This window comes from Ictalurus furcatus, chromosome 3, assembly GCF_023375685.1.
Source record: "Ictalurus furcatus strain D&B chromosome 3, Billie_1.0, whole genome shotgun sequence".
Classification (NCBI taxonomy): Eukaryota; Metazoa; Chordata; class Actinopteri; order Siluriformes; family Ictaluridae; genus Ictalurus; species Ictalurus furcatus.
In genome coordinates, this window is record NC_071257.1 from 23,343,681 (window position 1) to 23,365,220 (window position 21,540).

General features: G+C 39.1%; 2 protein-coding genes across 2 annotated transcripts in view; one reads left to right on the forward strand and one right to left on the reverse strand.

The window, feature by feature from the left end:
• Window positions 1-4,235, reverse strand: part of sertad2b (SERTA domain containing 2b) — a 45,770-nt gene extending 41,535 nt beyond the window's left edge. Inside the window, exon 1 of the mRNA XM_053621583.1 lies at window positions 3,631-4,235. The gene's annotated coding sequence lies outside the window, so the exon portion shown is untranslated. The remainder of the gene's footprint in view (window positions 1-3,630) is intronic.
• Window positions 4,236-9,620: 5,385 nt separating this feature from the next.
• On the forward strand, window positions 9,621-21,243 carry slc1a4 (solute carrier family 1 member 4). The gene is made up of 8 exons (XM_053621586.1): window positions 9,621-10,321; window positions 14,066-14,108; window positions 15,235-15,300; window positions 17,343-17,509; window positions 18,019-18,252; window positions 18,690-18,884; window positions 19,362-19,496; window positions 19,811-21,243. The coding sequence occupies exons 1-8, from the start codon at window positions 9,807-9,809 to the stop codon at window positions 20,073-20,075; spliced, it is 1,620 nt and encodes a 539-aa protein (XP_053477561.1). The 5' UTR covers window positions 9,621-9,806; the 3' UTR covers window positions 20,076-21,243.
• The last annotated feature ends 297 nt before the right edge of the window (window positions 21,244-21,540 follow it).

The window sequence follows — 21,540 nt, forward strand, 5'->3', positions numbered from 1 at the left end:
TCAAGAGTAAGACGTGTAATAGTCCACGAGGTCACAAAGGAACCCAGGGCAATGCCTAAGCAACTAAAGGCCTCTCTCACATTGGCTAATGTTAATGTTCATGAGTCCAGCATCAGGAGAACACTGAACAACAGTGGTGTGCATGGCAGGGTTGTGAGGAGAAAGCCACTACTCTCAAAAAAATAACATTGCTGTCCGTCTGCAGTTTCCTAAAGATCATGTGGAGAAGACAGAAGGCTATTGAAAAAATGTTTTGTGGACAGCTGAGGCCAAAATAGAGTTTTTGGTTTAAATGAGAAATGTTATGTTTGGAGAAAGGAAAACACTGCATTCCAGCATAAGAACCTTATCGTATCTGTGAAACATGATGGTGGAAGTATCATGGTTTGGGCCTGTTTTGCTGTATCTGGGCCAGGACGACTTGCCATCATTGATGGAACAATGAATTCTGAATTATACCAGCGAATTTTAAAGGAAATATAGGAATTTTAGTTCTGTCCATGAACTAAATCCCAGCAGAAAGTGGGGCATGCATCAAGACAATGGCCCAAAGCACAGAAGTCATTTTACCAAAGAATGGTTAAAGAAGAATAAAGTTAATGTTTTGGAATGGCCAAGTAAATGTCCTGAACTTAATTCAATATAAATGTTGTGGAAGAACCTGAAGCAACAGTTCGTGTGAGGAAACCCACCAGCATCCAAGAGTTGAAGCTGTTCTGTACTGAGGAATGGGCTAAAATTCCTCCGAGCTGATGTGCAGGACTGATCCACAGTTACCGGAAATGTTTAATTGCAGTTATTGCTGCACAAGGGGGTCACACCAGATATTGAAAGCAAAGGGTCATATACTTTTGCCACTCACAGATATGTAATATATTGGATCATTTTACTCAATAAATAAATGACCAAGTACAATACTTTTTGTCTCATTTGTTTAATTGGGTTGACTTCTCTTTATCTACTTTTAGGTGTGAAAATCTGATGATGTTTAGGTCATATTTATGCAGGGTTCACAAACTTTCAAGCACCACTGTAAATTAAATCAATAAATCAAATGGAAATAAGTTACACACAGTTGAATCAGCTACATTCAGGCTAAAGAGCTAATGTTGCACGGCATGTGAGTAGCACTAAGCTAATGAGGTGACTACAATCAGTCTGAGCTCTAAACTCAGTCATCCCGAGCAGCACTGTAATCTGGATTATCAGCAAACTTAGATGTGCTCCTTTAATCCAGCACAGACAAAACCAGACGAAACTATTTGCGACAAGAACAGCAAGTGCTGGTACAGAGTCCTTAAATTTCAGGTTATATCTCAAAGATATCATACTAGGCCAATTTAAACTAACAGCCTGCATAAACTGGTTTTAGTTTTATTATTATTATTATTATTATTATTATTATTATTATTATTCTGTAATTATAAGAGGATAATAAGGATATGCATGAACAGAAACTACATAAATACTTCTCTGAACTGGCTGAGTCCAACTGCCGAGCATCTAAAAGTAGCCATTCAGAAAGTGCATTATGAGTAAGAATTATGCTTGCATAATGCTAAAAGTAATTTGGAACAATTATCATAAGGTGGAATTACCATACTGTGGCACAAACATTTAATGAGGCTTCACTAACTAACTAAAGAAAATATTAAAATTAAAAAACCATTGAATAGTGAACAACTACTGACGAGGCAAAGTGCAATGCAGTTTGTGTTGCCACCCTCCTTCCCATTTCTTAAGGATGTCAGTTCCAAAATTCTCCTTGCTCTGTCACTCCTGTTTGTTTCAAGTAAAACTTAAAAATATGAGAGAATTTTATGTTATGTTAAGTATATTTATGTGTTATTATAATAACTGATATTAATGAACACAACTACATTTTAGCACTGATCAGTTGAATGAACACCTACAGTGTAGGAGTCCAGCTGAGACACAATTAATAAGCCTACTGTACACCATTGGACATCAACCCTCTTCCTTGAGATCTACCTTCCTGCAGGTTTCATCTCCAACCAAAATCAAACACACCTGTTTTAGCTGATCAAGGACTTCTTAAAGCAATGACTAGATGGTCAGGTGGACTCGATTATGGTTGTAGCTAAAGTCTTCAGGAAGGTAGATCTCCAGGAAGAGGGTTGGTGTACACTGTCTGTAGTTTTTTTTCTTAACGTAATCTCTGTCTACCACATATGTAGTGTGTAGTGTAGTGTAGTGTGTAGTGTGTGTGTGTGTGTGTGTGTGGGTGGGTGGGTGGGTGGTTGTGCATGGGTGTGATCATGTCATTTTCAAGTATTTCTGAAACTAACTAACTTGCTAGCTAACTAACTAACTAGCTAAATAACTAACTAACAAAAAAGAAAAAAAAAGAAAAAAGAAAACCCGGTTTACTCAAAACTCTCTTATAATGGAAGCCTAAAGGTCAGTCAATAAATATTATGTAACCACAGGCCTGCTGTGTGTAATACCTGGTCCTAGGACAAAACCTTTGACCAACGTATTTTTGATTAAATAGGCCTACATGCCTATAAATGTCTAATATTTTATCCAAAATGACTTCCAATTCAGACAGGATACAGTTATATTGTTGAGAGTTAAGCACTCTCTGAGAGTTAAGAACCCACTGTCATCCTTAGAGGCTAAGATTTGAACACATGACTAAATCACCACTGAGATGCACGTGAGTATTTAAGTTTACACTTAAGTGAAAACTGGAGCAAGACAGCAAAATATAAATAAATTAACTAATTCTTTCTCAAGGATCTAGATGATTTTTCTAGTACTGAAACAGTAGTGTTTCACTAATGTAGCTTTGAAATACCTCTTAAAAACATGTTTTGTATAAAAATTTGTTTACTGACTGAATAACACTGAATAATGGTAAGTCTTCCATTATAAGTGTGTTCTGACTAAATGTTTCTGTTCTGCCTTTTCTCAGTAAAAGGAAAAGTCAAATAGTACAGGGTGTACCTTAGGTTCAGCATCACAGAAGAAAATAACAAGCTCTGCAGAACTTGCTCAATATGTGCACCATTTTTCTCAGCACACAAATTCCTATCCGTAGAATTATCTGGATTTGCTCTTCCTTGTTCAGATACATCATGGTCTGTAAAAACATACAAATATGCATGATGCTGCTATGCTGTCCTGCACAAATGAGTGTTTTCCCTGCTCTAACCCACTTGGCTCAACTCATCAGCTACATCCAGTAGCAGCCCTTCCTGAGTTGAAGTGGGTGTGTTAGAGATGGGAAAACTCCAGGTCCAGAGTTGAGGAATTGTGCTCTAGATATGGTTGAAAAACACGATATTATTTTTAAATTCAGCACTGTCAGACATAAGAGGTCACTGCAGCAGCTCTTATCATCTGTCACGTTACGTAACTGTACCGTGCACCACGCGCGTCCTGCTATACTGAACGCGCGGACAGGTCACATGGTCCACGGTCATTTAACACATCAGCAGCGGTGCTTCAGCTTGAACACGAAAGGGGTTAAAAGACAAGCACGCGCGCACGCACACACACACGCATGCACACGCGCGCGTCATACCCTCTGAACCATTTAAGGGTGACTTCAAGCAAGCCTCTTGCTAACTGTAGTTGTAGTAGTAGTGCTGCTGTGTCACTTACCCCGTTTTTAAATGATCTGTCCGGTCCGCTTTAGCAACTCATGTAGCGACCGCTCTGAAGTAAACTATTGCACCGTGTGTTCGATCGCGAAGGGCTGCTTGATTTCACATGCCACTTTCCGGATGCAATCCGTCAGATCATTTTAGCGTCAGAAGCCTCGCCTGTCCACTCATATGAAGCAGGTTAAAGATTCTGTAACCGCATGTCTCGGCTGGAATTGCAGAACATCGGAAATGATTGACAGATCGAGCTGTGACTCGAGGGCTGAATCACGTCTCTTGTCCCCGCCCACTGTGTGTAAATCCGCCAACAGGACTGCACGGCGAGGAGGCGCCGGGCCAGCCGCGTGTGTCAGAGAGGCTGGTGCAAATCGTTTTTAACACACAGAGCTTAACTTCTACCGAAATGCACCCTGCAAATATACGTTATGTTACACTATAGCGATGGTAGCTGTACTGCTGTTTTCCAAGTGCAGTGCAGGATCATCCATTCAACCCCCCTTCATTACTTATCGCGCTCATATATAGTGGCATTTCTGTTAATAGTCTCCCTGTGGTATATGCACAATCAGTATCAGGCACTTCAGTCTCATTCTCCTAGTAGTGGTTAAGTAAAGAAAAGGCAGCATGCTCTGGCAGAAAGCCGACCAACTGCTTGGCTCGGTTGTTTTCTTGCAAAGTTCAATCTAGCCTGTGTAACAGGAAATGGAGTGCTCAAGCTACCGTCCAGTGCTGAAAATAGACATATTAAAACCAGAAAAATGGCCTTATCTGAGAGGCTATTGGAGATCGTGTGTCTTTTTTATTTATTTATTTATTTATTACATAAAATTTATAGAGGGCTATGGCACGTATGCAGGCCATGGCCGACATTGGATACATTTTGAGGGAACATGTTGCACCATACATTAAAGTTTCTAGGCAAAACTGCACGCACAACATAGGGTCTTCCTTTCTGTCAGGATTCTAAGTCTAACCCTTTGGGAGACTATGAACGTTAACTATAAAAAGAACCCACAAGGAACCAGTTATCCTAAGAGTTAAAGTGAATATGAAATTGATAGCTTGGTGAAAACAGTGATTAGTCTTGGGCCATGCCAGTTGTTAAAGTAGTGTTTGCTGTCCTGTCTGAGTAGTGATTATCTACTTACCAGTGTCTCTCTCTCTCTCTCTCTCTCTCTCTCTCTCTCTCTATCTATCTATCTATCTATCTATCTGAAGACGTCACATAAAATACAACGACCATACAAAACCCTTCCAGCACACAAACCATATAGAGGACGTTCATATATTCAGTCATTCATGTATCTGTCATACAGGAGATATAACTTATAGATATTCATATAAACTGTAAAGTGACTGCTGCAGCTGAAATGACATGTGCAATGGTAAAATGATGTGCAAAATGAGGCAGACACTAAACGTTTTCAGACACCTGATCATCACACCCATATGTGGGCCTTCCCCAAACTATAGCCACAAAGTTGGAAGCACACAATTATATAGGATGACTTTGTATGCTGTAGCATTACAATTTCCCTTCACAGGAACTAAGGGGCCCAAACATGTTCCAGTATGACAATGCCCTTGTGCACAAAGTGAGCACCATAAAATTTGTTTTGCCAAAGTTGGTGTGGAAGAAAATGAGTGGCATGTACAGAGTCCTGACCTCAACCCCACTCTGACTGCATCCCAGGCCTCCTCACTCGACATCAGTTCCTGACCTCACTAATGCTCTGATGGCTGAATGAGCACAAATCCCCACAGCCACACTCCAAAATCTAGTGGAAAGCCTTCCTAGAAGAGTGGAGGTTATTATAGCAGCAAAGAGGGACTAAATCTGGAACATGATGTTCAAAAAGTACATATAGGTGTGAGGTTAGGTGTCCACAAACATTTGGCCATATAGTGTATGTAAATATGTACAGAGTGTACACCAGTTAAGTTCACAGAGTGTACACCAGTTAATTACCAGATGTACTAGACCAGGGAATCACCATGATGAATGTGATGTGATGAATGAGCCACTTATTTTGAACAGTCTTTGCTTTTTAAATGTCTAAAGACCTTTCAATATGTTTATATAAAGTATTCCTAGATAGCATCTGGATGTGGGCCACTTCAGGCAGTGATGCGGCATTACTGGCCTTCTTTTGGTCCGGACAAAATGGATATGAGCCTGAAGTGGGCCACATGTAAAACAGCAAATATGGCCCAAATATGTGGCTCAAATATGGCCCAAATGGGCAGCTGTGGCTCAGGTAGTAGAGCGGGTTGTCCACTAATCGTAGGGTTGGTGGTTTGAATTGCCTTGCATGGCAGATCTGCTACCACTGGTGTGTGTGTGTGTGTGTGTGTGTGTGTGAATGGGTAAATGAGACACAGTGTAAAGCGCTTTGGATAAAAGCGCTATATAAGTGCGCCATTTACCATTTTACCATTTAAATATCCCAAATCACAAGTGGACAAAGATGCGGTGCTCACAGCAATGTGTAATCTGGATGTGACCCTAAAGTGGCCCATGTGGTAAATAGTGAATATGTCCCAAATATCACAAAACAAACGTGGGCCACCTCTGGCAAAAATGTGACTCATGTGGCATTGCTATGGCCTGCTTGTGGCCCAAATCTGACAAACAGGAGCGGACTGCCGAGTGCCATCATTCCACACGGTATGTGGGAAGGATGTGTGGGCTGGAAGTGTCAGGTGTGAGCCGAATCTGGGCCACAGAAATTTTGCTATCTGGGTTTGTATAGCACCTGGTTATATATATAATGGTGGCTCTGTTATTCAGTAGAAGATATTTTCCCATTCTGGTATGGTGTAGATCCACCTGTTTCTTTAGACTGAAGGGTCAGTGCAAATTAAAACAAAGTTCTTCTGATTGACTACTTTTAGCCTATGCTGAAACATTTCTATCCTGATGGGAGTGGATGACCCCTCCCCATATACAGGGCATGAGGTGTTACTAAATGGTTTGAGGAAAACGAAAATTATGCAAAATTATATATGCTACGGTCTCCAGATTTCAGTCACCAGAGTTCAACCCAAATGAACACTTATGGGAAAATTATTAAATGACTTTTTTTTTCTTTTAAAAAAAGTGTTAATTCCTCCAGAAGCGTTCTGAGGACTAGTAGAATCTATGCCAATTCCTTTCATTTTGTATTTCCTATAGGTAATAAACATGTACATATATTATACTTGAAAGAACTCTTAATTTCAATGCATGTAATCATATTAACACAGTGAGGAACAAATTTGTCAGTAGTTATGTAGATTATACATATGCCCTGCATAGGCATTTGGCTGAATATTGCCTGTATTATAGGCTGTCATAACATTGTTCATGTTTCATTACCTACTTGATTTCATACTTTTGAGTTGACCAAGAAATCAGGTTGATGTGAATATGAACAATAGTTTCTTACAGCGTATCCTTTGTTATCTCCTAGTGTTCTTAACTGATTCATACAATTTGTATGGCACAATTTCTGACATAAAATAAAACACACAATATGTTCCAACATTAGCAAATATTTAAAAAATATGCTTAACACAAGAGTTTAGCAGCTTGTTGCTGCTAGACCATTCCAGACTTTGCACATTTCCGTGTAGTGAGAGTAAACAGCAGCAAGGACAGAAAATCAGGCCTTATTGTGCCATCTAGTGGAAAGGGAATGTTAGTGCACATTTTGAGGCATTTTCCTTGTGGGTCAGACACTACACCCACGCACCCATACACTACGTGTACAGAAATACTCTCTCCCTCGCTCTCTCTCTCGCTCTCTCTCTCTCTCTCTCTCTCTCTCTCTCTCTCTCTCTCTCTCACACACACACACACACACACACACAAACTCATTATCTCACTCACTTTCAGTACACGCTTTATCCTGATCAGGACCACAGTGGGTCCAGAGCCTTTCCTAGGAACTCTGGAAGATGGTGGGGGCAAAGGGCAGGGCTCCCTGCACACCCTGCACACACACATTCACACATTGATTCTACTGCTATGTTTTTGGTAGGTGGTAGGAAACCAGAAAACCCAGAGGAAACCCACATAAACACAGAGAATGTGCAAAGAAACTCTGAGAGTACCCTGAGCTCAAAAACAAACTGGAGACCCTGCAACTGTAAGAAGGCAATGCATAAATAATAAACACATAAACCTTAATATCCTAAATGTTTATTTTTATGCAATTGTTGCAAAATTAAAGTGTCTGATCTGCAGTCCATGTCACACATGATGTTGCACATGATAATATGGTATCATCGTTGATTAACTGAGTATTTTTGTAGATCTGAGCATCAGTATAAAGACTCTGACTAGCAAATGTTTTTCCATACTTTTATTACTGACATGAAAGTAAAACCTAAAAACAAATAGAATAACTTGTCTAACAACACACACCACATTCCACCCTGTGCTTTCTACACAAAAGCAAAGCATGTTTTGTTTTTTTTGTTTTTTTAAACAAAAAGCACATTCCACCTTTTTGCATTAATTTAATTTAAAGTTCCCTCTACTCAGGTCCAGCCACACATTTTTGTTAACATAGACTAACTGATCATGTGAATACAATCAAGGTGCATGGATTAACACTATGTTACTTCTGGCAGGTGTTAGGACACCATATCAGAAGTCTTTCACCATGCTGTTTTCCTTGTTGGAGCACAGTGGCACAGTGGATAGCCTCACAGTTCTAAAGTCCCCAGTTTGATCATGAACTCAGTTTACTGTCTGTGTGGTTTCACACATTCTCCCCATGTTCCTGTGAAGCACATCTGTGGCTTCCTCCCACATCCTACTCTAATTTGCCCATAGCTGTGCACGGTGCCCTCTGTTGGACTGGTGTCGCATCCAGGGGGTAAACCTGTTTTATGTCCAGTGTTCAGAGGTCTAGATCCACCATGACCCTGACCAGGATAAAGCACCCACTGAAGATGAATGAATGTTTTCCTCTATATGGAGTAAAACTTTATACACTATATACAGAAAAGTATGTAGACACATGACCATCACACACATATCTGCCCATTCCAAAACCATGGGCATTAACACCTAGTTGGTCCCCCCCTTTTCTGTTATAACAAGCTCCACTCTTCTGAGAAAGCTTTTCACTAGACTCTGGAATGTGGCTGTGGGGATCTGTGCTTATTCATCCACAAGAGAATTAGGGAGGTTGGGCACTGATGTCAAGGCCTGAGAAGGCCTGGTGCACAGTCCAATTTATCCCAAAGGTGTTCAGTGTGATTGAGGTCAGGGCTCAGGCCACTCAAGTTCTTCCACACCAACCTTGGCAAACCATGTCCTTATGGACCTCAATTTGTGCACAGGGGCACTGTCATAATGAAACACATTTGGGCTAAGCCCCTTAGTAAAGAAAGTCTTAATGCTACATCATACAAAGATGCTCTAGACAACTGTGTGCTTCCAGCTTTGTTGCAACAGTTTGGTGAAGATCCACATATGGGTGTACTGGTTAGGTGTGCACATACTTTTGGGCATATAGTGAAACTAGCTAGCTAGACAGACAGACAGACAGATAGATAGACAGATAGATAGATAGATAGATAGATAGATAGATGCAACATTACTCATGAAAGAAAGACTGTGTAATTAGGCTAGTACAAATGTAATTTTTGTAAAGAAAATAGCTGCTCGCCTTGACCTTCTTGACTCTCTATGGAACCTGCATGCCTAAACAAGATTTTTATGTTAACAGTATATTAAAAAATATAGTAAGCTAAGACTGAAATAACCCTTTAATCAGTAGACTACGTACAGAATATACACGATTCAAGTGTTAATCTAATTAGATTAACTAGGTGTGTTTTAACAGCTTCGTGTGACGTGACGTGTCTTTTCCCCACAAACAATTAATAATTAAATAAAAAATGCTTTATTGAACAGCAACAATCCCTGAAGTTGCATCATTTCATCTTCAAGTGTGTGAAGGCAATGCGCATGCGCAGTGACGTCTGCCCATTGGCGCACATGCAAGTCGCGCCGGTAAAACGGTCTTTCTATCGCTTGTCCTCACACTGTACGCGCACGCTTTCTTTAGGGCTAGAACAGATACACAGATTTTTCCGGCTGTCCTCTCGGGAATACAGATAGACATAGACAAGTCCTCAGAATTGCATGTGTTACTTAGAAAGCTAATCGTTTTAATCATGACGGAGAAGAAAAGCGAAATTAACGGACACGCTGTGTCCGAGACCGTTATTCCGGTCGTCTCGGTAAAATCAGAGAAGAGGAATTGCAAAGATAAGTTAAAGTCCTTTTTACGTAGAAATCTTGTAGTGATCCTGACGGTGTCCGGGGTTCTTGTGGGCGTCTGGCTCGGCGTAATGGTTCGTAAAATGAACCTGACGCGAGCGCAGATGACTTACTTCGCGTTTCCCGGTGAGATGCTGCTGAGGATGCTGAAGATGATCATCCTGCCTCTTGTGGTGTGCAGCCTGATCTCGGGCGCTGCCAGCCTGGACACTCGCTCTCTAGGTAAACTCGGAGGGATCGCCGTGTCCTACTTTTTGGTCACCACGCTCATAGCCTCGTCCATTGGCATCGCCCTGGCTTTCCTCATCAAGCCCGGGGTTGGCGCTGGCGCACTCAACACCAACAGCCTAGCGCTGGAGAGCGTCAGCAACAACAAGGAGACCACCGACTCGTTCTTAGATCTCGCAAGGTATTGATTTGAGCTCATCTGATCTGGTTATTACATCTACATTTAAGTGCAAAAGTATACATAACTTTTATTCGAAATGATCACACCAACAAGACATGAAGAGTTAAGCTTACAGATAATTACTTCCTTTATTATTCCAGAGTAAACCAACTTTATGTTGCCAAGATATGTCAAAATAGTAATAATAAAACCATCGAAATGATATTTCTGAATTTGATATAGCTACACTATACACACATGTACTGCACTCTTATTCTACTTGACTCTAATTAGCCTACTTTATTTCAGGTGTCCTGTTGTTTTTGGATTGTTTCTCAGTTAGATTTCTTTCAGTCTTTGGTAGCAATGGCGTAGTCAGGAATTTTGGGGGCTTGAGGGGGGCGTGGACGGGGAGGAACGAGGGGGTATATTAATAACGTTGCCATAAAATACCTTTATAACAGTTCCCCTGAACCGGATTGAACCTGAAGACGCTAGCGATGGGGGGAACTACATATTATCTTATAAAGCCATATCATTTTTCTTCTTCGGATGTACACCCTGTTCTCCCTATGTTCAGAGCCTGGTTTTAAAAGAGAAACGGGAGAAAAGCATGATTCTGATTGGTGAATCGTGTTTGAATGAATGTGTTTGAATCATGAATCGTGTTTCTCACCTTAGCAGCTGCTAGCCTATGATATGGACTAGACAAATTAAGGGAAAATGTTTGGGTTGTTTAAATATGATGATGACTCTGTTGACCATTTATGAACATCATTACAGTGCAGGCACAAAACAATGTTATTTGATATTAAAGCAATTGTGCTATAATGATATTCCTAAAAGTTGTAGGTGTTATAATAGTTTGTGTTATATTAGCCATACGAGTAAGTTCTTGGAACTGGGAAATATTTCAGGGGGGTGTTCAAACCAGAAATCCACCTCCTAGCTACACCACTGCTTGGTGGTGTCTTTGTGTCTATGTGCCTTTCTGTCTGTATTTCAGAATGATTTACCTTATCTCTATTCTATATTCCCAGTCACTGTTATGTCTAAACCTGATATGTTTTCTGTTCTGTTCCAGTCCTGTGAAAGGTCAATATTTTCTGGTTTTAGGTCTTGTGAATGCTGTATTCCTGATCCTATTAACTGATCCTATTACCCCGACTGCTCAGAGTAAAATGCCTGAAAATTTGAGACAGTGAACTTTTCATGGTTCTTTTTTTGTTGTTAATTTGTTTGTTTAAACCCCAAATCAAACCCCCTGACTATGCCACTGATTAATAAAGAGTGAGACAAACAAAAACAAAGTTTTAATATGTACAAATAGTGTGGGAAATGGTACCCCTATACAGTATATGTTATATATCTAGTTAGTATATGTCTCTACACATTAAATGTGTTCATTCTCTCCACTCCTATCTTCCAGGGGCAGTGGGAATCTTTCTCTAAAAGCCTAGTGCCCATTACAAGATTTTTTGGGGCTCTGCCTTGTCCATGTCTTCCCTTATGGCCACCAGGATAAGATATCTGCTGTACTTTGGCACTGTGCCCCCACCAAAGAGCTGGCCAATCTGGACACACCTACCCTGCTCACATTGATTGCAAAGCTTAGTCACACAGTGAACTCAGAATAGAGCTCCCTAAATCTTATTATGCTTGTCAATTCAGCCAGGCTGCCATGTTTGGTACTGGTTCTGCTGAGATGGCTAGGACTGTTGATTGCTGAGATTTCTATAGGCATAATGGAGCTATGGGTTTTTCAGAAGAGGGTTAACAGCATGTGACTGAACATCACAGATGGAAACGTATCCTTGTGTTAGTGAGGGGACCGCAAACATTAACCCTAGTTTGCACAGACAACATCATGACGGTCAGCTGTGTCAACCGTCAGGTACAAGGTTGAGCAACTCTCTCTGCCTTGCTCAGGAGATTAGCCTCACTGAGAGTAACTCATCTGCCAGGTGCAGCAGTCTGGGCAGTGGTAAAATGGTTGGGGGTGTGGCATCTGCACCCAGAATTGGTAACCCATATTTGGGAAAGGTTTGGTGAGGTGCAGATAGACCACTTCTTCACCAATGGCAAGGGAACACAATGCCTGGCCACAGCACCATCATAGCCAGTAAGTCCTTGGCTTTCACCAATGCTTTCACTAGTGGTTGGATCTCCCTAAGCAGATCTGCTGTCACTCTAACCAGATCACCCGTGTCTGTGGGTTTGGTACTGAATTGCTAACTGCGGACTGCACCTTAGGTGAAAGCTGCTTCAGGAATGGTGTACACCTCATTAGCTATGTCCAGTTCATTTCCCAATTCTAAAGACCACCTTATTTAGGAATGCTAAACAGTAGCAATGTCCCCATCTATGCCAAAGGTATATGTGGCAGCCATAAAAAGAGTCAGGGAACTGCATACACTGACAATGAGCTCACCTCACATGTGTTGGTGGTCAGAATATTGTCTTACCTTTTTTTGTGAATAATGAAGCTGAGTCTGCAGTGTTCCTTGCTGTTCCTGGTCCATTAAACAAGCATTTCAAAGGAACATAAAATGCAAACATTTTCATTGTAGCACTTAGCTATGCAACTACAGGTTGCATAAACATATCTCTAGGTTATGATTTTAAATAAAGTTCATGACATAAAAATTTAGTGTGCAATTGTAATGGATTTCTCTTGAGTTTGCTCTTTACTTATTCATGCAAATGGAAAAGAGAGACAATGCTTGCTTTCATAAAAAATTCTTGCTTGCTTTTTTTATGTTTCGTACTAATGAACAATTCAAGCTCTGGATGGAAGGAAAGTAAACACACAGCTGGCTAAACAAACTTGTGGGTTACTGTGGCATTTAGTCCATGTGTGTGGGAAAAACTGATGGTGTTACTTGTCATACGTCATGACCAGATGGAGAGTATAAAGAGGCTCATAAATGACACCTGTTGTGGCATACCAACCTGACTACATTTTGCCTTGGGAATGAATGAAGTTAAAAAGATTTGTATTTATTTTGGTCTATTTGGTATTAGAAATCAGTTTAGTTAAAATTGATGAAGGTTTCATAACATGTTACAGTGCCCTCCACTGATATTGGCACCCTTGGTAAATATGAGCAAAGAAAGCTGTGAAAAATTGTCTTTATTGTTTAACCTTTTGGTCTTTTGTTAAAATAATTCACAAAAATACTCTGCTCTCATCGATATCAAACAATTGCAAACAAAACAGGTTTATCAAAAATATATATTTGTTAAATATAGGTGTGCAACAATCATTGGAACCCTTTAATCTATACTTTGTGCTACTTCCCTTTGTCAAGATAACAGCTCTGGGTCTTCTCCTATAATGCCTGATGAGGTTGGTGAATACATGGCAAGGTATCTTTATGTGAAAGGCTTACTGATATTCAATTTTATAAGTGAGTTTTATGTGTCTCTCCCTACTAATGGACTTAAAACAGAAAACGACCTCTCTTACCTTTACCCACTGAGTCACCAGCTTAATTTGGTTGTGTCATACAATTCCGCAAAGAGTGTTTCAGTAAAGCCTAAAAAGTGTTTAAGGCATAATTTAAGGCTTGTACATCACATGTAACATGTCAAAAGTTATTGTTTTTACTGAAAAACAGTGTGACAGCCCAATTACATAATATTTAGAGAGCCTGTTATGTCTGATATATACAGTGCTGCTGCCTCGTGGTAATTCAAAGAAGAGACTCTAGTAGTATTTGTCATTGTACACATCACATCACATCCACTTTTTTCTTTTCACAGAAACCTGTTTCCATCTAACCTGGTAGCTGCTGCTTTCCGCTCAGTGAGTACCGTTCTTCTTTTATTTGATGTTTCAACTCAGACTGTAATCAATGTATACAAAATCCATATACCAGTAGCAGCTGTTTAGCCTTGGTATTTATGACCACTTTCAAACCTCAGTTCCTCCATATTAACAGCCCTACAATGCTTAATGAAGAGAGTCTCTGATTGCTGTGAGCTTTTTTCTCTTTACCCAGTAAATATCTCTCATGCTTTCTCTCACCATTAAAAGCTGCCCAGTCGTTGCCATAGCAGGCGTATTCCATTCCCTGATGCCTGGCAACCTGGCGCGCTTTACTAGGATGTACTACATGGGTGACTGATCAGGCTTATGTGAGTTTTGCGGAAAGCTGAGAAAGGGTTACAGGGTTGTGTTAGGGGTCGTAGATAATGTCACCAGGCACAGTGGGGAATGTGTACAGCTGAGTGTGCAATGTTCCCCCACTGACTCAGGCCTGAGTCAACTAATAAATAATCATGTAGATAGTAATGAGATCCGTTACAACCAAAAAAATAAATAACCATACCTAAATTACTGTAGCCATGATACAGATACAAGGGAGATGTAATGGGGGGCTGGGGGGTGGAGTACTGCCTCCTTACTCTTCTACTGAAACCCAAAGTCAAATTGAAAGGAATTCACTTCAGACTCAAATCTCGATGATCCTAATTCATAATCAAAAATACTTATAGGTCAGATAGTCAGGTTATAGTCAGGGAGACATATTTTTATGCACCCTGAAAGGATTAAATAAAAAATGCTATTTTTGACTGTTTCCTGCACATTGGCTGTTCATATATTATACAAGAGATAGGACAGGCTGGGAGACCACAGTCGACATAGTTAAAGTTTCTGAGTAAGAGGAGCCTCTGAATAGCAGTGCCATTGTCAATGTGTGTGCCAGTTGGCAGGTTCTCTTCAGCTGTACTTTAAATGCTGCTTTTGTAGACTTCTGGAGAGACTTCAGTGATTCATGGAGATCCATAAACTTGACAGTTCATTGAAATGTCAATGAGTTGAAATGTAAAGTTATGGAAAATATAGGCATGCGTATATATTATCTATTGCTAATGAAGAACTATACTGTATTTTTTTATTATGTCATAATCTCTACTTTTTGTTGTAGTATGCTACAGACTACAAGATGATTCCAGTGGGAAACACAACGAATGGGACTATACTCTATCAAAAGGTATCTATATTTTACTGCAAGTTATGTCAACAAATATACTATCAAAATATTGTTTCATCACAATGTTTTGGTTGCTGTAACTAAACTATTAATGTACATTGTTCTTTTTTTTGTTGTTAGACAAATGATAAAGTTGTGTATTTTGTTGCCTGGGCATTCTATGAAACAGGTGAAATGTTGGATTTTAGATATATACGGTACATAGGGTTACACAGTATGGCCAAAAATAATGATTATATTGTTAGACATTACAATTGTGGTATACCTTGCAACACAGAAACAAATTTGCTTTGCATTCATTTGACATTTATTATTATTTAGCATTTTCAGCCTTATCTAGAAGAACTCTGTCTCAGTTGCTGGTTTTACATACCTTGATTTTTTATCTCTTGCCACTCTTCAGCTATGTAAACACTTGAACAGCTGGCGACGGAAAGTCTTTCCAAGAGAGCTTTAGTCACCATGTGTTTCAAAACAACAGCATTTAAACTCCCATGGAACATTTAGATCTTTCCAGAGTAAAGGATTTTTCCTGTCTTTCCGTAGTATTCACTAAGTTTTATTCCCATTTTATATGAAAAATAGGATAATTTTTTTTTATAATAGTCTCCCATTTGTGAACATTCAGCAGAAATGTGTTTCTTGATAACTCCCATCAGACATAGATGAGCCATGCCTGAGTGTCTGATGGAGCCCAGTATTTGGGTAATTGCCAATGTGATCCCTTCACATTTCCATCCTAATGTGAATACTCTAACCCATGCCCAAGTGAGACACTGTCTGAAAACAGGGGTCTCTTGGAGATTATTTACCCACACTGAATACAGTTCAGTGTGGGCACAGCACAGATGCTGTGTACTAGCATAGTAACATTGTCTCACATTTGTAACAATCCACATAGTCTGTATGAAAGTGAACTAAATATAGGCATGAGATTAAGTTGGACCTAATCTAATAGACCAACACTGTTCTGGTGTCCTGTATGGGCAGAAACTCCACACAGCCACTGTACCACCATGGATGTTATTGGAAGATTTAATTATTTTATAGCATCCACCAAGACTTCAGTCTGAAATAAATACAAAAATAATTAAACAAATGTTGAAATATACAATAAAATATATTTCATGTAATTGTTTGCGGTTCCTTTAACATTTTAAAATAATTGTTTACCATTTAATTATGAATATAATTAATTTATTTCATATCAGACCTTACAGTCATTCATAAATGTCCATACATCAGGTATATATATATATATATATATATATATATATATATATATATATATATATATATATATATATTAAAGCAGTGTTACTTATAACGTTTTTAATGAGCTTTTAACTAAAACAGCTGTAAGAGAGACAACACAGCCTGTGTTATAGAACATCCAAAGAGTTTCAGCCTTTATGTTTTGTCGAGGGCACAATGCAACAGGGTTATATAGTCTTGATCAGCCCCAGTCAAATAGACTTTATATGGCTTCCCAGTTAACAGTGACACAGATGCTGTGTAAACATGGGGGTGAGACAGCAAGAAAAACACTGCTGTGTGCTCATTGATTTAGTTGAATTTGTCTGTTTAAGGTATCTTCTAACTAAAAAGCATGAAAAGTTCAAACAGGTTCATTCATGCAGTTTGCTATGACCAGTCACATACAAACAGAACATTTTGACCTTTACTGTGGTGGAGAAGGTTATAAAAACATTAAGTTTAGGGATACCATTACTAAATAGACACAAAGACGCCACCAAGGAGAGGCATAATGATAACAGAAAAAAAAATAGCTACATTAAAAAATAAATAAAAGGAGACCCGAAAAGTTATTGGAGGCAAATGAAATAAAGGTCTACATTTATGTCACTTTTATAAGTGTTTTTTTAATCACATTCAAAAATGTGATTTTTTTTACTATTAATGTCTCAACATGCATTTCTTTGATATTTTTTGTTACCTGACAGTTTATCTCACAGTGATGTTTGTGAAAGGAAGCACCTTGAACTAGGCTGATATCTAAAGGCATATTTGGCTGGTTGCAGGTGCCAATGGGAACAGAAGCAGATGGGATGAACATTCTTGGCCTGGTACTGTTTGCCATGGTGTTTGGAGTGGCCTTAAGAAAGCTGGGAGCTGAAGGGGAGGAGCTCATACGTTTCTTTAATGCTTTCAATGAAGCCACTATGGTACTGGTATCTTGGATTATGTGGTGAGTGAAACCCTCTGATTAAACACTTAAACTTGATAACAGTGAATGCAAGCAGTCTGCCTTGATTTTTCTACAGTATTGATCCAAGTCCGATTATCCCTAAACATTTTCTAATATTAACAATTCTTAATGACAGATTTGAGTTTACAAACAGTACAAACTGCTTGCAAACAGTTTCACTGTCAGGTTGTCTTATTGAGCAGTATGGAGAAAATTATTCAGACTGTTTTAAATGCACTTTAGAGGACATTTACGGCAAATAAATATGTAATTGCAAAAGGTCCATGGTCTTTTCCATTAGTCATTCCTGGTTATGGCTGGATGTTTTGGTTTGAGCGTCATTGTGCAAATGTATCGGTCATGGAAATACACACTTTGTCCCCATAAGCTCTTACGTATTTTAGAGTGAGTTATGTCCTAAAATGTCCTTAATAAAAAAATAATTAAAATAACTTCTGATGCTGTCAAATGCCCTGTGATTTATATGCTGTATATCAATGTGTTTACAGGTATGTACCAGTTGGCATCATGTTCCTGGTAGGCAGTAAGATTGTGGAGATGGAGGATGTGGTTCTGCTTGTCACCAGCTTAGGAAAATACATCTTTGCTTCAATCCTGGGCCATATTATCCATGGTGGCATTGTCTTACCTCTTATCTACTTTGGACTCACTCGCAAAAACCCCTTCAGCTTCCTCGCTGGCCTGATCACACCTTTCACCACAGCCTTCGCTACTTGTTCCAGGTAATTCCTATTGTGCACGTTGTGGTCTGTACAGTGTTCACGTTCTCTTTACCCAAACAGGATTTCAATGCCAGCTCAGATTTCAGTCTACATTGTGATTTGTATATTCAACTTATTTGCATGCTTTGGGGTTTTCAGCACAATGCTACCCAGATGTTTTCTTCATTTGATTGAAAATGTAAACTTTGGCAATTTGATCTGTTCACAGAGGAAATAGAGCTGTTTCAACTATTAGGATCATTGAAGGTTGAACTTTAGGTCCTGCTGCATTAAAAACTTCCTTTAAATGTTTAATCTAAATAGAAAACATCTCTAATTATAAGGTAATAGAATTGCGTTGAACATTTATGTGGCCGTATGCTCTGTTTCACCTAGGTTCTATTCATCTCTGATGTTTGGCCTTCTTTCATTATGACTTGTTATTTTTGCTTTCTCAGTTCAGCAACTCTGCCCTCCATGATTAAATGTGTTGAGGAGAATAATGGTGTAGACAAAAGGATCAGCCGTTTTATCCTGCCCATCGGAGCTACTGTAAACATGGATGGAGCTGCTATCTTCCAGTGCATTGCTGCTGTATTCATTGCCCAACTGAACAATGTCGACCTCAACGCTGGCCAGATCTTCACTATTCTGTGAGTGCATTACTGAAGGCACAGCTTCTGACAGACTAAGCAAGCATATTAATAGACATGCAGAATGTGTTCTAGGCAGCATTCCTGTCCCAGGAATTAAAACAACCTATGCAGGCTCTGTCTTATGCCAACCCAGTGCTATTAAGAGTGATCTAAATTTACTAGCACAAGAACCACTCTTGCTTCTCGGTTTCCTTAACTCCTGCTATCTGTGAGAGAGTTACCAAGAAAGGGGAAGATAGGCATTGATTTGCTTTTATATTTATTTATTTGTTTGTTTGTTGAATTTTTTCCTCAAAATGAATTAAAATTGAGATAAAATACAGTACAAGCAGCTGTGGGTTAAAGGACATGCTCAAGGGCCCAACAGTGGCTCTTTGGAGTCTTAGGGCTTTGTCGATCAATAACCGAGAGCTTAACTGCTGCCCGTACATTGAGAGAATGAAAGTAATAGAGATTTTTCTATCCTTTTTGCAGTGTGACAGCTACAGCGTCCAGTGTTGGAGCAGCGGGCATTCCAGCCGGAGGAATCATCACCATTGCGATCATTTTGGAAGCCATTGGCCTACCTACCAATGATCTGTCACTAATGCTGGCTGTGGACTGGATTGTGTAAGATATCCTCTACTACATAAAGTTCATTATTCTCTACTGCACATGATTTAGTCCAATTACTCTTTTTTTAATTAGAATTTAGCGTTTATCATGTCACATATCTGGACATATGTTTGCTATATACACAATTTCTTGTATTACAACCACAGACTCTGATTTGTATGTGTGATTTTTCTGTGTGATGTCTTACTCCCTTATATATCATGTGACACAACACATGCTTGAGAATTTAGTAACAAGTTATTTATATATTGGTGTACGTGTGTGTGTGTGCGCATGTGTACGTGTGTATGTGCATATTCTTTTTTCAGGGACCGTACCACCACTGTGGTAAATGTGGAAGGTGATGCTCTGGGTGCTGGGATCTTGCACCATATAAATGAGCAGGAGACGAAAAAGCAAAAACATTTTGGCAGCCAGCAGGAAGAGGAGGAGCTAAAGGAGGTTAAAGTGGAAGCCGTGGCTAATGTCCAGGCTGAAGAGGAGACCTCACCTCTTGTCACGCACCAGAGGCTGGGCGATGACTGCTCATATAACTCTGCTGATGAAAAGGATGGCGTGGAGTCCGTGTTCTAAACTTACTTTCTTCTAACCACTGAAAGCAGTTTATCCATTCAAAGCATTTCCAAACTCAATCCTTGCTTACTCCTCTCTAAAGTCTGGAAATACAGGCCGTATTTCCTGTCTACAAGTTGTGAAACTTACTGTATATTTGTTTTGTGGTATTAGCAAATAGAATGGGATAGAATGAGATAGAGAAATGATCATTGTAGTTACATTCATACCACTTTTATTCTGCCAAAACATTTTTATTAATCTCTCGTCTGGGAAAAATTTCCTTTTTTTTTTTTTACATGTCTAAAAGGGAGACTATTCCCTATTTTGAGTAGTTGTTAAAGATAGTGAAGAGAATCATTTACAGACTGACCTCTTTCACTGGCTCTATTTATTTGCTGTATCTTTACTTCACCTGTGAAACATTAACCATTTTGAAGATGGAAAAGAAAACATGTATTGTAAATATTTGTTTCCCAGTCTAGGGACACTGAGATTTGATGGGGACTGCATTGCAAAGTGACAATCTGAATATGTCTTCTGTTGCATGATTTCACTGGTTTCTGGGAAAATAAGAAGAATAAAAGCGCCATTGGATATACTCCAGGGGCATTTATGTCCGGTTTCTCATGGGTGTCACAGAAACGCTACTAAAGTAAGATACTGTAGTGACACCCAGTGTTATACATGTGAAAGTACTGTCATTCTCAGCCAATCTTTCTTTATGTTCAGGTGGTATAGTTCAAGTAAACATACGGTAGACCACTGATGGACAAAATAAAATTGATGTTGTTTGTTTACATTTCAGTATTGATTTGCAACTAAATGTGAATTAATTAAGTTTAATGGGCCATTAAACAATGGGTTTTAAATGTATTGAGAATTATAACTGCTAGGTCAACTTGTGATTTTACATAATTTCTTGCAATTTTGTTACTTTTGTACACAATTTTTAAAACATTTATCTTAATCTAGATGCTAAAAGCATTGGCTGCCAAATTGGTAAAGAGTGTTATTGGCTGGTTTAGCAAGTTAATGCCACTGTATGTGTTAATAATGTGTTTTTGAAATATTACCAGTACATACAGTAATACACCAATCAATCTTAAAACTGTGACTTAACTATGTAACTACTACTGATTTCCCTCAGCTGTAATATCTTTATGTCATTAAATCAAGAGCAAAGTGACCTGTCTTTTCTATGGTGTTGCAAACAGGTTGAATGTTCCCTAATAGTTTTTTTTTTTTTTAATGTAAATGTGAAATGTGAAACCCGTAAAAAAAAAAGCAAAAAGAAAAAAAAAAAAGCATGAAATGTATGTGTGTGTGTGTGTGTGTGTGTGTGTGTGTATCCCAATATGTCAGTATGAACATAATGCAAATCCCAATATAATGCAGTTCATAATCAAATTATCTGTTGGAAATAGATTCACAAGGGAGAAAGGGCTACTAACCTTACCTTTGTAACCTTAGTATCTTTTCTCTA